At 35.0% G+C, this 16,214-nt stretch overlaps 1 protein-coding gene across 4 annotated transcripts in view; it reads right to left on the reverse strand.

Annotated features, from left to right (window-relative positions):
* Positions 1-9,819: 9,819 nt before the first annotated feature.
* Positions 9,820-16,214, reverse strand: part of LOC108996271 (protein CHROMATIN REMODELING 4-like) — a 37,287-nt gene continuing 30,892 nt past the window's right edge. For all 4 annotated transcript variants that reach the window (XM_018972057.2, XM_018972056.2, XM_018972059.2 and 1 more), the window contains 3 exons: positions 13,241-13,323; positions 12,171-12,831; positions 9,820-12,092 (listed from right to left, as the gene is read on the reverse strand). In XM_018972057.2, coding sequence (XP_018827602.1) covers positions 10,017-12,092; positions 12,171-12,831; positions 13,241-13,323 — 2,820 coding nt within the window. In that variant the 3' untranslated portion in view covers positions 9,820-10,016. The remainder of the gene's footprint in view (positions 12,093-12,170; positions 12,832-13,240; positions 13,324-16,214) is intronic.

Below are 16,214 nucleotides of genomic sequence, written 5' to 3' on the forward strand. Positions count from 1 at the left end.
TTCGTAGTGAGTCTTAATCTGTTTCTTGCGGTCTATAGCTTTCATAATTTGAAATGACTGCTGTGATAAGTAATGCCCAAACAGAATTTTATCTTGTAGAAAATTGATATATCTAATAACATATGTTTGGACCATTTCTTGATTTGTGCGGGGCACCTAGAGAGCTCTAGTTCTGCTAATGAGAGAGCATACATGAATGAATTTGAATGAGGAAAGCTTTCAATAATGAAGACTAGCTTCTGATTTTTCTTTACTAATACATCATTCTTTATACAGTCTCTACTACCTTATTGCCCTTTTTCTCAAGTTATAGTTTTTTAATTTAGCAATGCATTGATCTTTTTGGTTTGCTTTTTCTCTTTAAGCTTCCCTCCAAAATTCTTCGAAAATATATATATATATATTATATATATATATATATAATTAGTGGATGATGTTTAACAAGTATTTAAGAGCATCTGCTCATGGAGTACTTGCCGAGCATAAAACATCAAGATGTAGAAAGCTGGAAGAAAAGAAAAAATACATACAGGAGTAGATCATCTAAAATATATTAATGCATATTACTATTTAACACAAAATTATTAAATATTTTCATTGTCAGAGTGTGTACTGAAGCTGCTTGAACAGCCAAACAAATAAACGAAGACCAAGCCCTACAAACAAATCGACCCGACGATAATATTAAAAAAAAAAAAAAAATTCAATCTGACAAAAGGAAAAGGTGGTAAAAAATACGACAACAAAATAAAGTAGTACTTGTACCCTTATTATAAGGGTACATATTTTTTTTTCAGAACACCGGATTTGATGCATGCTCATGGATCACAAATCTTATTATATATTATTATGCATGCCATGATGTCAGTGTTCTAAGAGAGCATACATTAACACAGAAATAAAGAGGTAAAAGATCACCCAAAAATACAGCAAATAAGACATTCCAAAAAGAATATAAATTGACGATTTCATGTCTGCAAGTGAATGTCCATTTGCATATGCACACTGGATCGTCTCTGACTTACTGATCGATCGAGAGATCCCAAGGCTCCCCTTCAATCCATGTGCTATATTATATATATCATGTTACTTACATATACATATAGTTCTGCCCGGCCACCACGTGATCATGGCTCTGTAGTCTGTAGAGATCAACCCTTTATTTATATATCTCCAACAGATCGAGAACCCCACCAGGCCATTGACTTAATCATGCCATTTCTGTCTTCTTCAAACACTGCAAATTAAGTTTGTTTTTCAGATATATGTGTGGATTCTCGTCACCTTGGCCAAAAACGAAAAACTTATACGTACTGAAACTGAATCCTCACGAGTAGTCGACCTAATTATAATTCTTATCTGTCTCAAAAACTATGTTTCGCAAAAAATAATTTTCTTTTTTAGTTAACATTTTAGTAGTTGGTAAATTATATTAATGGTTTGTATATTTGTATTATAAAAACTTAAAAAAAAATTGTAAATGCTATATATATGTTGTATCATTATTTTACCTATTTTGTAAAAAAAAATAATTTATACAAGTCTTAAATAAATAAGTCTCATATAAATTATTGTAAAAAAAAATAGACTCCACCTAAAAAAAGTATAAAAAAATTATCTTTTATTAATGAGACTCACATTTTTTCAAAAAAGAAAAAATCTACACAACTTCTTATTATTCACACAATCTCCATACACTATATTTTTTTAATTTTTTTATCAAATATTTAATATATAAATAATGAATAGAAGAATTGAATTAATTTAAAAAAATCAATTCAAAAATAAATTTTAAAAAAATATTTAAAAATTAAAAAAAAATATAATATATAAAAATTAGAGAGATTGTGTAATATTATTCTTTCAAAAAATTTAAATAGAGCTTATCTATTTAAAATTTGTCCATTGCTGCAGTGTAATGTTGTTTGAACCGATGAGATGATCGATGTTTAGACCAATTCTTTTTTTTTTAATTTTATTTAATAATTAAGTAAGTAAATATTATTGAGTTTATGTATTTTTTATAAAAAAAAAAATATATTTAAAAACAAAAACCTAAAATACACTTATCGATTGGATTCTCGGCAGTGACGACGGTCAGTAACATCATCCATTACAAAATGCCCAGCAAAAGCAAGCATTGGAGTTGATAGAAAAGGTGATGAGTGGACCCATGTTATGAGCCAATCGAGAGGCTGTCAATTTGATGTCATCTGAGTCAAATTATTCAGAGTACTCTGACAAAACGACAGTACAGTATATATTCTCAGAATGGGTACTGGGATTCCACTGTCTTTCATCATTTTCTTCCTACTCCTATTCCTCTAGGGTAATCCACCATCGATCGTTCGTCACCTTGATTTTATTATAACTAATTAAATTATAATAAAAATAATAACTAAAATTATAAAAAAATATATTATTCTCTAATTAATAATTAAATTTTATTAATATTATTATCTTTATATTCTAAATTCAAATTAGTATTATTTTTAATAAAATTTATTTTCTGACCAATCATATTAAATAAATACACATATTAATACGTAAAATTACTTATAATTAGATATTTCTTTAATAATTATTCTTAGTCATTAATTAATAGATTAATTCATTTGTGATATATCATCTTAAGTGTTGCATGTCATCAACCAAATTTGGTTGATATCTTAGGATTTTTTTTTTTTTTTTTGTTACAGCGACTTAAGACTGCCATAACAGTCCTCAAACAATTAAGCTTAAATTAATTTATAACACGGGTGGTACTATTTTTTTACAGTTTATTTTTAAAAAACTAATCGGCCACTGGCAGTAATGTTTGAAGGCGATACTCTTTTGATACCTTTCTTGAAATTGCCGCATGCGAAATGATTAACAAATTTGACCAGAGAAGGAAGCTGCCAATACTGCTGAAAAAGGGTTATATTAACTTTAATTAATTCTTTAACACAGGAGTCCTTTTCCTTTTCCTTTTGATTTTCTTTTCCAAGAATAGAAAATGACAGACAGTGTCACAGTACCATGGTCACCCAACCAAAAATTAAGAAGGCGTTTGGATTCACAAGTCATCTCAGCTCATCTCAACTCATCTCAACTCATCTCACTACTATTCATTACTATTCAACAATTTTAACTCACAAATCTCACTACTATTCACAACTCATCTCATTACTATTCACAATCCATCTTAAGTCATCTCAAGTCATCTTCGAATCCAAACGTCCCTTAAGTGTAGGAATATTGACTGATAATTAATTTATAAGAGGTAATGTTTGATCCAGTTTAATTTATAATTAATTCATTTTTAATTTCTCTAGCTTTCTATTATTCCTCTACCACTGTATCTCAATTTCTAAATTAATGGGAAAAGTCTTCGAGGCATTATTTTGTTATTAACCTCTTACGTATATATATAAATATTGCATATATAATTTAGCTATGAAGAAATTTTATAAAAGTAAACTCACAAACTAATATAGTTTAATAATTTGATATGTTAGATTATAAAATTAATTTTATTATAAAATAAATCTAACATATTGTTAATGCCTTAAATTGCACAACAGACCGAAAGGGAGGAAATGATTATCCTCTACCAACGATGGTGATTTGGGTCTTGATACGATATATACTCTTTACGTTCATCCATAAAATAAATAGTAAATAAATAAATAAATAAAAATAAAAAGAGATAAAGAGATTTACGTGAATTTGACATAATGGTTACGTCCACGAGTTATTTGGATGTAAAATCTACTATAATAGGTGATTTTATCATTTCTCATAGCCTCGCATATCTCATAATATAATTGAAGAATTTAGTCTAAGCGTAGAGAAGTTGTAGTGAGTCTGGGTGTAAAGAGCTTCTGTGGTCAGCCTGTGGAGAGTTTGTGGAGAGATCGTCAGATTTGTGGAGATCTCCGCTTTATATAGAGGTCTATTTTTTAAAAGTGATTGAGTTCAAATTGTCTTGTGAAACATTTTCCTTTTAAGAGTCCGAGTCTTTTTTCTTATTTCTTCTTAACCTTAATTTTTAATTTGACTTTCGACTTTATCTCAATGCTAACTTTTAGACTTATTATTTTACCCCTGTACATATAATATAAAGTTATTTCAATTTATAAACTTACTTTTATGAAATATTTTGTTGTCGGTACTCGGTAGCACTTCTCGTGTCCATATAACATACATTGCCAAAAATAAAGGGCAATACACTTTTTCATTTTTCGATTTTATTCCTGTAATTATTATATATTTTATGTATTTAACATGTAGTTAGTTCTTTTTGTCTTGGAGAATTTTATCTTTTCCGTCAAAGGGCATTTTGCCATTGCATCTGACATTATTAACCAAAAAGAAAAAGTAATGCAACTGAAATAATTAGTTTGGCCAAAACAATAGAAGCTTTTTTTATTGGAAAATGATTTATACATAATATTTTATATAATTATGTTTTAAATTAAAAATATTTTTATAAAATATTTTATAAAAATAATATTATTTTATAGAAATATTTTCATTTTATAATATTATTATATAATATATATACAATATATTATATATATCATTACTTATTATTATATATATATCATTACTTATTTTTTAATTATTTTGGAAGCAATCACTCTTGTCACATAATATGTCTGTGACACAAAAGTAGAAAAAAAAAAATTCTTTTACTCCCTAGCTTACTGAAAATGTCATATCGTGATCATTCTTGGTTTTACGTGACGTGACGTGTGATGGCGATACATTTCCATTACTTCCAATTCCATTATATGATCAATGTCTATAATTTATAATCTAGAACTTTAAGGTTTAATTAATTGCCATGCTTTTATGATCACGTGCGTGACACAACGGGGTCTTGGAAAAGAGCAATGCGGTTCACATATTCGTATTTGCATGGAACTTTTACTTTAAGTCTTAAAAAAGTTTTATAAGACTGCGTTTGAATGTTTAATTAAATTTAATTTTTTATAAATAGTAATTAATTGAATAGTAAAGATAATTATATAGAACTCATTTAAACTGAATTTAAAGTATACTTGAATGTTAAGATGAATTTAATATTTTTTATGGAAAGTTAAAATTGAGCTCAGTACTTATCAAAAAATATTTTTTATTTATTAAAAAAAAAGTTATGGGTCCCACGAATAAATGTGTGTCAAGTTAAAAAAAGTTATGGGTCTCACGTGTAAATAAGTTTTCTATTGAGATGAGTTTAGTAATTTGAGAGTTGGATGTTTAGATGTTAGATTCAACTAAAAATTAGACTGAGTTCAGATAAGTCTTACAACCAAACGCAACCAACCATATAAATTTACATTACTTGATGTGATACATTAGATTATAAAATTATTTTTATAATTAGATCTAACGTTTTATATGAATTCATTTCAATATGTAAATTTATTTTTGTGATATCTTTTTGTAATTGTTATTAACGTTGTGTTTCGTATGTATTTACGCCAAGTTCTAACAACTTAGGTCTTTAGAATTGAGCTTGCAAAAATAGAGAAGAAAGAAGCTGTGAGAGGGTGGCCTTGGGACTGAGGAGTCTTCGATGCCAAATTTAGTAAAGTATTTTGGAAGTTTGTAAATAATAAGAGAGTATAGGGATCAGAGAGCTTTCTCATACCTGAAAATTACTACTTATACCGTGGGTCTAAGGGGACAGATCGTGCTTGTCTCCTTGGAGTCCACGTCTTTTTACTATTCATTTTGTCAGAATTTTTTAATGCGGTGTGCCTCTGCGACGATGTTATTAATGTGGCGTGTAGTTTGGGTAATGGTGTCAATAATTCAGCATGGTTTCTTGATTTGCCTTACTCTCCTGGTATCTTTGGTGATCCGTCGATATTCCTACATTAAAAGATCAAAGGTCCTCCATCTTTCCTGTTCTGTCTTGTACGAGTCATCATAAGCGGGGTGCGGCCAAGCGAGGTCAAGTCTATTCATCCCATCAGTCATCATTATTTATCTTCTCTTGCAGGCGGCTTACTTCGTAGGTAAGTTTGGATCCTAAAGTCAAGTATCGGGTCGAAGCCTATTACTCTCGACCAAATGCCCAATTGACTTATGAAGTGGGGGAAAATCCCCTTAACACAATTGTAGCACTTTTCTAATTGAAATGTATATATTTCGTTGAGCCACTTGACCTATGAAACTATTTTGAGAAAAATATTATAAGCATATTTTATGTTGAATCGATATTGTCACTTTCGTGTTATAAGCTAAAACGAATAGACATTGTAATTGAATATAGTTCTTAATGTAAATAAATGAGGAACTCTATATCTATAAATGAATTATATAAAAATAATTTTATAAATTGACGTGATTTATCTGATCTGTTAAAATTACTTCATAATAAAATTAATAATTTAATAATTTAATAAATCATATCAAATTATATCAATTTATGAAACTGAAGTTATGCAATCATTTCGTGACCAGATATTTTCCTAAATAAATATTAGAAATGATGGAGGTATATATAAATAATTATTAAGTGTTTAAAATAAGACCCACTTTTCCTCTATATATACTCGAAGAAACTGAACACTTCCACACCTCTAACAGTCCCACTCATTTCCGCGAACTTTTACACCCAACACATCCAGCTAGAGAGATAGACACTAGAGAGAAATCACAGAGAAAGAGATGGCCCAAATAATGTGTCTCCTTTGGTGGCCAAAGAACACTGCCACCACAAAAAGTGGCGGTGGTTCAGCCGGCAGCACCACTGCCTCCGCCACCAGCATGAGTACCACCGCCGTGTCAAGCACTTGCCTGGCAACCGATGTCTCGCCGTCGCATTGTTGTTGTCTAACCAAACTGGTGAGGAAACTAAAGAGACATAGCCGAGGCCTGCGCGCCACGAGTAGTCGACAGAGTTCATTCCAGTGCCGATACGATCCATTGAGCTATTCTCTCAACTTTGATACCACTGGAAGTGGAGGCTTGTTGGATGAAGATTACCATCAGTTCTGCTCCTTCTCTTCTAGGTTTGTGGCCAACCCAAGAAACCCTTCTCCAAGACTAGTACTGGCCACTGCTTCTCACTAGAAACTGACCCTAAAAAACAAAGCAAACTTGTTTTGCTTTTCGATCTCCTGTTTGGTAGATTTGTTTTTTTTCCTTGTTTTTTTAGTTGTATCGATCAAATGGGTAATTAATATATATATACATTCACAGATAATGACATGTATAGTATAAGTCTTTTACTTCTTCCTTCTTTATTTTTGCTCACATGATTCAGATGTTCAGTACAGTTCTTGTCATAGATCACAAAAAACGACATAGGAAAGCTAGCGGAAAGACAGTCCTTGCTATATTTACAAGACGCAAGCAGGCTACTTTCCTATATATATAGAAAGAACCCTGTTTGTCATGCTGTTGAGACAAACTAAATGGTAAAACAAATACAGCCCGTTCAAACTTCAAACTCAGAGATTAATATGGGAGATACTTTCCGGTATATCTTGTTTGGGACGAGAGAAAAAAGAGTGAAAGATAAGGTATGACCAAGTAGGACCTGTCTCAGAAAGCAAAATTGGTATCACATGTTTGCAAGTGGGCTCTTGGCCGTGAGATTTGATCATGCGCATTATATAAAAGGAAGTTAAAATAACGCTTTGAACAGAGAGAGAAAGATAGAGAGAGAGATTTGTAGGGAACTGTTTTTTTTTTTTTTTTTCTTAGCAGTTTTGTTGGAAAGTTGACGGTGGAGAGCCATGTGCAAGTCATGAGCTACCATCTTCGAGAAAATTTTCTAATATTTTGTTGGACATATTCCGCGATTAACGGTAGGAGTTTACAGTGAGACAGCTTTTCTTCTGAAAAATACAGTACGAGAGAGGCTACAAAGAAAACAAAGAACAAAAGACTCAAATATAAAAGTTTCGTATAAGTTTTTTTTATTATTAAAAAAATGAGTCTTATTAATAAAAAATATTTTTTATTTTATATTTTTTGAAGATGTGGTTCACTTTTTTTTTATAAAAACTTGTAGGTAACTTATCTATCTAATACTTCTACCGATCATTTCTCTATTTTGAATCCCAAGCAATACTACGTGGAACTGAATTAAACTGAATTCTCTTGTGTTGCGTTTGGCATTGAATCGGGACATATTTTAACTTTATTTCGAAACTAATTACAAATGAAATTAATTAATAACAAACTTACAATAATTTTGTATGCAAATGACATTTTAGATCTCTTACAAAAATCCCACTATTAAATCCTGAAATTTCTCTTATAATAAAAAAAATTAAGAAAATATAATCTATACTTACAATTTTACTAACTGATAAAATAAGACCGACACTCTCTCTATATATATATAATATAATGCATAAAATTGTACACACATGTAGCATTACTAAAAAAAAATGATCTTATCTCATAAATTCATTAGCATTAACCCAAAACAGTGGTCTACAAAAACTCCACTACATAAACGTAGGTTCCCCTATAATAATATAGAAAAATATTGGGAGCAGTCACTATTGACAGTAGCCACTTTTACATACTTTATGTGACATCATTTAAATCACATATTTTTCAAATTTAAAATTACTACCGTGATGAGAGAGAGAGAGAGTCGAGGAGAGAGAAAGAGCCAGCGAGAGAGAGTTGATGAGAGAGAGACGTCTGTGCGTTTTGTACAAAAAAAATAGACAAGTAACCATGTAGTGTGTGCAATGTGTGCACAGCTACAGTGACTACTATGTAGCAATATTCTAATAATATTCATGTGGAAATCGTTAAAAAAAAAAAAAAGGGGCAACTACGTACATGATAAAGAGCAAATTAACTCATTAAGCAGGAGATCAGTAGCTGCATGTCAACCGGCACGACCATATGAATTTTGAAAATTTCATGTCTATATCTTTGTCCAGATCTCTCTATCGAATATATATAGCAAAGTTGCACATGCACCACTCAAACCGTTACGGCCTCGAGCCAAAAACTTTATAGTTTGCAAATCAAACTGTATCAAAATCACCGCACAGGGTGGCCCTCCCTTGGTGTAGATGGGTGAAAACTGATTTATTAGACCTAAAATCCATTTTTTAACCTTTTTTTTTCCATGCTACATCAGTTGTAATGGGATGTTTGTTAGATGAGTAATGTTATACAATCTTAAGTTGTTTAAGCGTCGTGCACTCATTTTAAATGAAAAATAGTGCATAGTACTTGCACAATTCATATGAATGTGTGTAGTATTACTCAAAATTAATTTTTTAATAATGAATCCTACTTTTTTTCATAAGAAGTGCGTGGTGCTAGAGTCCACCATTAAAGAATTAATTTTTTTATTTAAGTCGTATATTTACTCACTTTTTTTCAAAATGAATACGTGACACTTAAATACTTTATAACTGCAAATATCATTTCTTATTAATTTTTTCATGTGAATCCTATATTTACCTTTTTTTTTTCAAAAATTGTGTGCAACACTTGCGCACTCTATGACTATAAATATCATATATCTTTTAGATTACTCTTGTATCTTTGATTACATCAGTTATAAGCTTTATTATTAAGATCAAGACAACGCTTGCCTAGGAAAAAATAAAAAATAAAGAACTTATATATATTCACGCTTTCTGCAGCCGCATTCAGCACCGATAGGTTGCATTTCAAGCTCCTGTTTTAAAACTGAGGAATATTTCAAGGTCTGGCATGCAGCAGCATTTAAAAAAAGGAAAATTAACCCACAAATCCGACAAAATTAATGCTGATATAGTCTCATTGGTCTGGGACTAGAACGAAAGAGATGCTCATGGATTGGTGCAAGGCAATGAATTAAGAAATATCAAGCAAGCAACACTATATTTCATTTTCTCCTACAGAACCTTTACAAGAGATGTCCTAATAAACCTATATTTTCTGTTCATCACTCACTTCATACCTACAAAAATTCGAGCACATTGGTGAAGATCCTGAAACTTTTAGTAGCATGAAAGAATAGCTATGTTCAAGTTTTCGGTCTCATATTACGGCTATGATTCATGGTCACTTACAGGATGATCTGAGACAGTGCCCTCAGATGATATATCCTCACCATCAGGCCGTTCAGTCCGAAGGGGATCTGATTGAGTTTTGCTAGAATCTCCACTTTCAGGAAGGTCTTGTAATTTCTCTCCCGGATTTCCCGGATTTGAACTCCATACATTAAAAGGTGAGCTCTGCTCAGCTTTCCTTTCTTCAAATTCATCTTGCGGGTCTGAGAATCCAACTAGGTCAACAGATTTTGACACCTCAAGCTTACTATCAATGAAGCTTGAGTTCGTCATGCCAGAAATCGATGACATATGTGGGACAGGAGCAACACATGTTGCTACCAGCTGAAGCACTTCGGGAGAGGGGGACAATCCCATGCTGATTTTCTTCTGCGTGTGTAAATGTGCTAATGAGGATGATGGGTTCATCATATTCAAATTTAGAGGACGCAAGTTCAGGTCAGATTCAATCTGTGGAAGCCCTGTTGTTCCCATGGTCGATTCTGGATGCAGTGAAAATGTTGGAGCCAATGAGATTGAGCTTGAACCAGCATTATCACCATGGAGGTTTCTTTGGAATTCCTGACTCCTTTCAGCAATGTCTGGCGGTACCCACCTCGACAAATGCGAGCTCCGTTTCTTTTTCTTCTTTAGAGTCCGTCTTGGATCCTTTGGTATGGAAGGAGGCGGAGCTGGGATCACAAATGGAGGGATGGTTGGCTTATCTTCTCCATATAGCAATCGAACTGAATGTGCAATTGCTGATACAGTGGGTGGCAAGTCGGGATCTGGGGGTTTTGTGGGTGCACTCACAGCTTCTCGCAACCAATGGGGTAGCTTGTCCTTTGAAGAACTACATCCAGCTGCTTCTTCACCCTTTAAGTGTGAAAGATTCAGCCTTTTATTGGAATCAGGAAGCAATACTGAGCTGACAGATTCGCCAACTCCTAAATCGTGATGGGAATCACGCAAAACATTTAGCGATCTATCCAAGAGATTGGGAAACTTCCCATACTTATTAGCACACCGTTCATCCTCTTTTATCTGTACATCAAAGCTGGTCGAGCAATTCAGACCTAAAGAACCTAAGCAACTGGTTCCATATGAATTGAGCAGAAATGGCTTGTCAATGGGTACATTTGAAGAAGTTCCCGGCCCTTCACAAGGTCCAGCAGAAGCCTCCCCAGGATGATTTGCCCAATACTTCTCATGATTCCAAGTTGGCATAGATACAAACTGGTCATTTTGCAAACCAAGTCTATCAGATGTTTCAAAATGTGGCACGCTGGGCATAAGATCACCAAAACCCAATTTCATGTCTGTCAGGTGGGCCTTAAACTTTGGGGGTGTGGTGAGTCTACTACCTCGCAAGGCCCGGGCCATCATTCCATCAGAAATGCCTGGAAATAATGAAGATTTAGTAGGCTTTGTCGGCTTGGTTGATTTTGGAACTGGAAAGACTGACCCATCAAAGAGCTTGAGTTGTTCCTCCTCCCACCTTGCTGACAAATCTTCTGATGTTTTATATTTGGAAAATTTTAACCTCGGGTCTCTAATCATGGACTCCCAATTTCCCCGACCATGTCTACGAACACCAATCCACAAAAAATCAAGTTCATCTTCAGACCAGCTTTCTTTTTTCGATTTCTTTCTAAACATATTGCTTGATCCAGATCCAGTCCTCATCATTATGCTTTCAAGCACCTTCTTATGTTTTTCAGGAAATGAGGAAAATGTGGCTGGCATCTGTCCAAGATCCAATGTGGGTGGCATCTCCCTGTCCTTCTGATTATATCTCACTGCATCTTGTGCTGGGAATTTTAAGTTGGGCAGCAATGGTATTGTTGGGAATTCCTGCATGAAGCCATTGACAGCTTCTGGTCTGCTACCTAATGACAAACTAGGTAGGTAGTCAAGATGTGAAGTTGGTGCGGTCTTTGCTGAAAGTGAGAATCTGGACAGCATTTTTTCATCAAATGGCAAGTTTGGCAATGCCATCTTTTCTTGAAAATCAGAGAAAGTAGAACCACAACTTTCTAAACGTTCAGAAGCTTTTCCTTGGACAGCTGGCGGGCACTGCAAAGAGAAAAGGCATGGCAGTTAATATGAGTATGAGAAATATAAGCCTGATATAGAGAGAGAGAGAGAGAGTACTGGAAGATATGGAGGACAGTTATCCGGGATGCTGTTCTTAAGACCCTGTTGCAAAACTTCAGCAGTCGCATCTGGTTTCTTTGCTTTGTCCAAGCTAGAGTCCTGATTTTTCCCATCTGTCTCAATTGAAGTCCTGAAGCAAGAAGCCAGACTGAATGGAAACTCTGGTCCAGGTCCCAGCTTACTTTGTCTGCCATTTGCTCTTAACAAGTTTCGATATGATGGCTCCACTTGATTAACATTGGGAGCACAAAGTCCCAGAACTGGTAACAAGTTGCTGGTGGGCACTGAGTTTGTGTAGCTCGTGCTTTGAAAATGGTGACTAGGAAGGAAAATGTCAGGAGATGGATGACCAAGTGGATTGACAGGAAAATCCAGATGACTACTCATTGTGTACTTTGACATTCTGCCCAGCCTTAAAGGGATGTCATTCTTACACTTCGGACCATCTACTGGCTGAATGAATTTGTCATCCTCCAAGTCAATTACTGAAATCTTCTCACTGACAGCTTGATGTAATTCAGTTACATCCCCTTCTTTGGAGTTTATGGAAGGATAGTTAGGGACAGAATCAGGTTCAGGCATTCCCCCACCAAGACAAGATTCTAAACCTGCATTCCTCTGAGCAAGCCGTTCCTTTTGTCTAGCACGGAGTTTAGCACTGTTCAATGAAAATTAGAGAGTAAATGGCATAATCCATGGTTTCAATATATTAACAACCCATAATTGCCCTTGACCAATCTCGCAAAGGGCCAAAAAACGATTTAATCATGTACTATTATACAACAATTTGAAAGTTACAACAACAGTAAAAAAAAGAACAATTTCTTTTTCGCACAAAATTGCCAAGCTGTTCTAACAACTTCATGATGAGAAAAAAGGCTTCTTTTCCCCGTATGCTGCTCTTTTGCCTGTCAAATTCATAGATTTTTTATTCCCTTTTGAAATGTCTTCTGTAATTAACTTCTTTGAGTGAATCATTGTCAGCAGTAAATTATTCATGTGCATAGTTTTCACTGTTTTGGCTTCTTAACAAAAATCAACCGCAGTAGAAAAGTAATTGAACCTACAATTTTGATTTTAGTGCACGTCCTGCTGGTGTATATTCCCGCTCTGGCTCTGGTTCCAGCTCTCGTTCCTCATCACCACAACTCTGCTTAACAAACAAACAATTATGGAAATGGTTCCTTATGGCAATGTACATAAGCAGGATGAAGAAGCAACATGTACGAGAGCATAACACAATTAGCACCCGGAAATTATGCACCAATTATCAAAGTGATTCGATTCAAATGGGAGGCCAAAAAAAGCAAGTGGATGTCCCAAGGAAATACATGATTCCCTCAGATTCATCAGAGGATATGGCTCTAAATAGAGTTGCATTAATACAAAAAAAAGGCATACAAACAGATTAAATAGATCTTTTGGTGCTGTATATGTGTCTGATGTAGTTTCCAATACATTGGCAAATCAAGCTCCAAAAACAAAACTTCTCTTAAAGGACTGCATATAACAAGAATGATTTATTAAAGAACGTGTTAAGTCACGAGTTGGTTGTTGCTAGACACTAACCTATTCACAACACCGAGCATAGGGTTGGAATAGAAATACCGAAATTTTTTTGATAAGTTACATACCGGTTTTTTTTACAGGACATGTCACACTAGAACCTATAATTTAATAGATTCAATTTACAATTGTCTTCTAAGTAACTGAGATTTAGTTAATAAGAGGAAAAACTTCATGTCCATAACAAGTATAGAAAAGGTTTCCCAAAAAATTAGGTGGCATCACCTAGTGCAGGTCCCACTTGAGTCGTATCCCAGGAGGGATGATTTAGATACAATCCTACTTTCGGCACTTTTGTGGTGGTTGCTCTCCATACTAAATCCACACACTTGGACTTGGAAAGGTCACAACATTACCATTACTTGAGCGCTTGCCCACTCTCTTGCTTTTGACACTACGTCTATTCCTTTTGCAGATTTCATAGATTTTCTAAATCTTAGATTTTAATTTTTTTAAGGAAAAGGAAAACTGCCTAAACGAAAAATAAGATTATCCCAGATAAAGCTTAACCATTGGTGTTATCTTTACCCGTTGATTAGATAGTATTCTCTTTATCTTGTCAATACGGTTAGCTTGTGAGAAGAGTTTTTCTAATTAAACTTAGCACGTCTATACCACATAATGGAGAGAAGCCTTAATGGGGGAGTACATACTTTTGAACTCCCACATTTCTCACTTCCCTTGGTCAACATTACATGGTATCAAAGCCATATTGATCCTACTTCCATTTTACCCCTACTCATCTTTCTTCCATTCATTTTTTTGTTCTTAAATTTAGAACTATATGTATGTCATTTAGTTGTCTCGGCTCTCTATGAGGCACCGTTTGGATAGTGAAAGTGTTTCATCTCATCTCATCATTACAACTTTTCTAAATTCTCACACAAAATATAATAAACAATTCAATTTGAAATGAGGCACCGTTTGGATAGTGAAAGTGTTTCATCTCATCTCATCATTACAACTTTTCTAAATTCTCACACAAAATATAATAAACAATTCAATTTTTTCAAATCTCAAAACAATAATAATATTAATTTTTGAGTCTTCTTTTCTCTCCGTACATTTCTTCTTCCTTTGTTTTTTTTTTTCTGCTTGCTGTTGGTTGTGCTGTGTTAATGGCAACAACATATTGTGGTGATTAGGGTCTTAGTCCAGTTTGAGTTATTGTGTTGGTTGGTTAGGATGGGGTTGTGCAGAGAGGTGGTTATTGATCAGAAAGTTTTTGAGTTCAGTAAGGAGAATGATAAGTGGTGGAGAATCACTAAGAGCAGCCGCCGTGGGGTGAAATACGTTTCTTTGGACCATGAAGCTCTGGGATGGTTGGGTTCAGTGGTTAGGGAGTGTGCAACTACTTTGGATCCTGTAGAGTTCCTGAGAACTCGTAGAAAGGGAAATAATGTTTTAATGGTGAGGAGAGTGTTAACAACAATGGTCGTTTTATCTTCATTTCTGAATTTGGGCATGACAAGAGGAGAGGCATGCTATTGGTGCCTGAAGGAAGGAAGGGCGAGGGGTGGAAGAACTTTGGTGTTACTGTTAAGGAGCTCAGTCCTCCTTCCTCTGTTTCGAATTTGAGAAACAAAGGTGGGAACCAAAAGATGGTTAGGGGTGGTGGTGGTGCTCTTCCGTGGATGGCAGCTAGGGGGCAATCGTACAGTCAAGCACTTCAAATGCAGAAGGGGCAGGCTCGAGCAGTGAGTGCTGGGTTGCCAGGCATGGGAAGTGCAGAGATCGTGCATGGCAGTGTACTGTTGGGGCCAAATCAGGAAAACATTTTAAAGGTGCTGGGGGAGATGGAGAAAAAAGTTGGAAATTTATTAGAGGAAATAGATTGGTTAAAATGTTGCGTTAAAGGCAAGGAGGTATTGAGATTGGGTATGGGCTGTGTTTCGGGTGTTAGTAAAGAAAATGGATTGGGTCGTGAATCAGGGATAGAGTTGGGCCCGTTTGTGGGCTGCGAGAAAATTGGGTTTGGCCTTGGTATAGGCTCGTCCGAGGATATGGGCTTGGCTCTGGGCCAAGCCGTAGGCCCAAAAACAAAAAACTGGCGGGCTAAACAACGAGTGACCGATATATCGGTCCAGTTGCCGAATCAGCTCCAGACGGCGCCGATAAGCGCCGTGCCGGTCTTCCCACCGGCACAGAAAGTACCGCCGGTAGCTGTCGAGTTCGACAGTGTGCCGGTAGAGTCTTCCAGGTTGGAAGATGGCGAGATCGTAAAGGATGTTGCTGCGGTGGAGATCGTGAGGGCTGATCCTTTGTCGTCGCAAGGTGGGTTCTCATCGGAGATTGCACAGACCCAGCCGTGCGTGGTGGTCGAAGGGCCACATGAAGACTCTGGGTCAATCTCGCGGGTCGAAGATGGGTTTTTGAGTGAGCTATCGTCGCTGTGTCGTGGGTTGTTCTTTGGAAATAACTAGTTGCCGTGTGGGGGATGGAAGGCACAGTGGTGAGCCCTGTGCAGTCAGCTGT

Source organism: Juglans regia, chromosome 3 (genome assembly GCF_001411555.2).
Source record: "Juglans regia cultivar Chandler chromosome 3, Walnut 2.0, whole genome shotgun sequence".
Taxonomy (NCBI): Eukaryota; Viridiplantae; Streptophyta; class Magnoliopsida; order Fagales; family Juglandaceae; genus Juglans; species Juglans regia.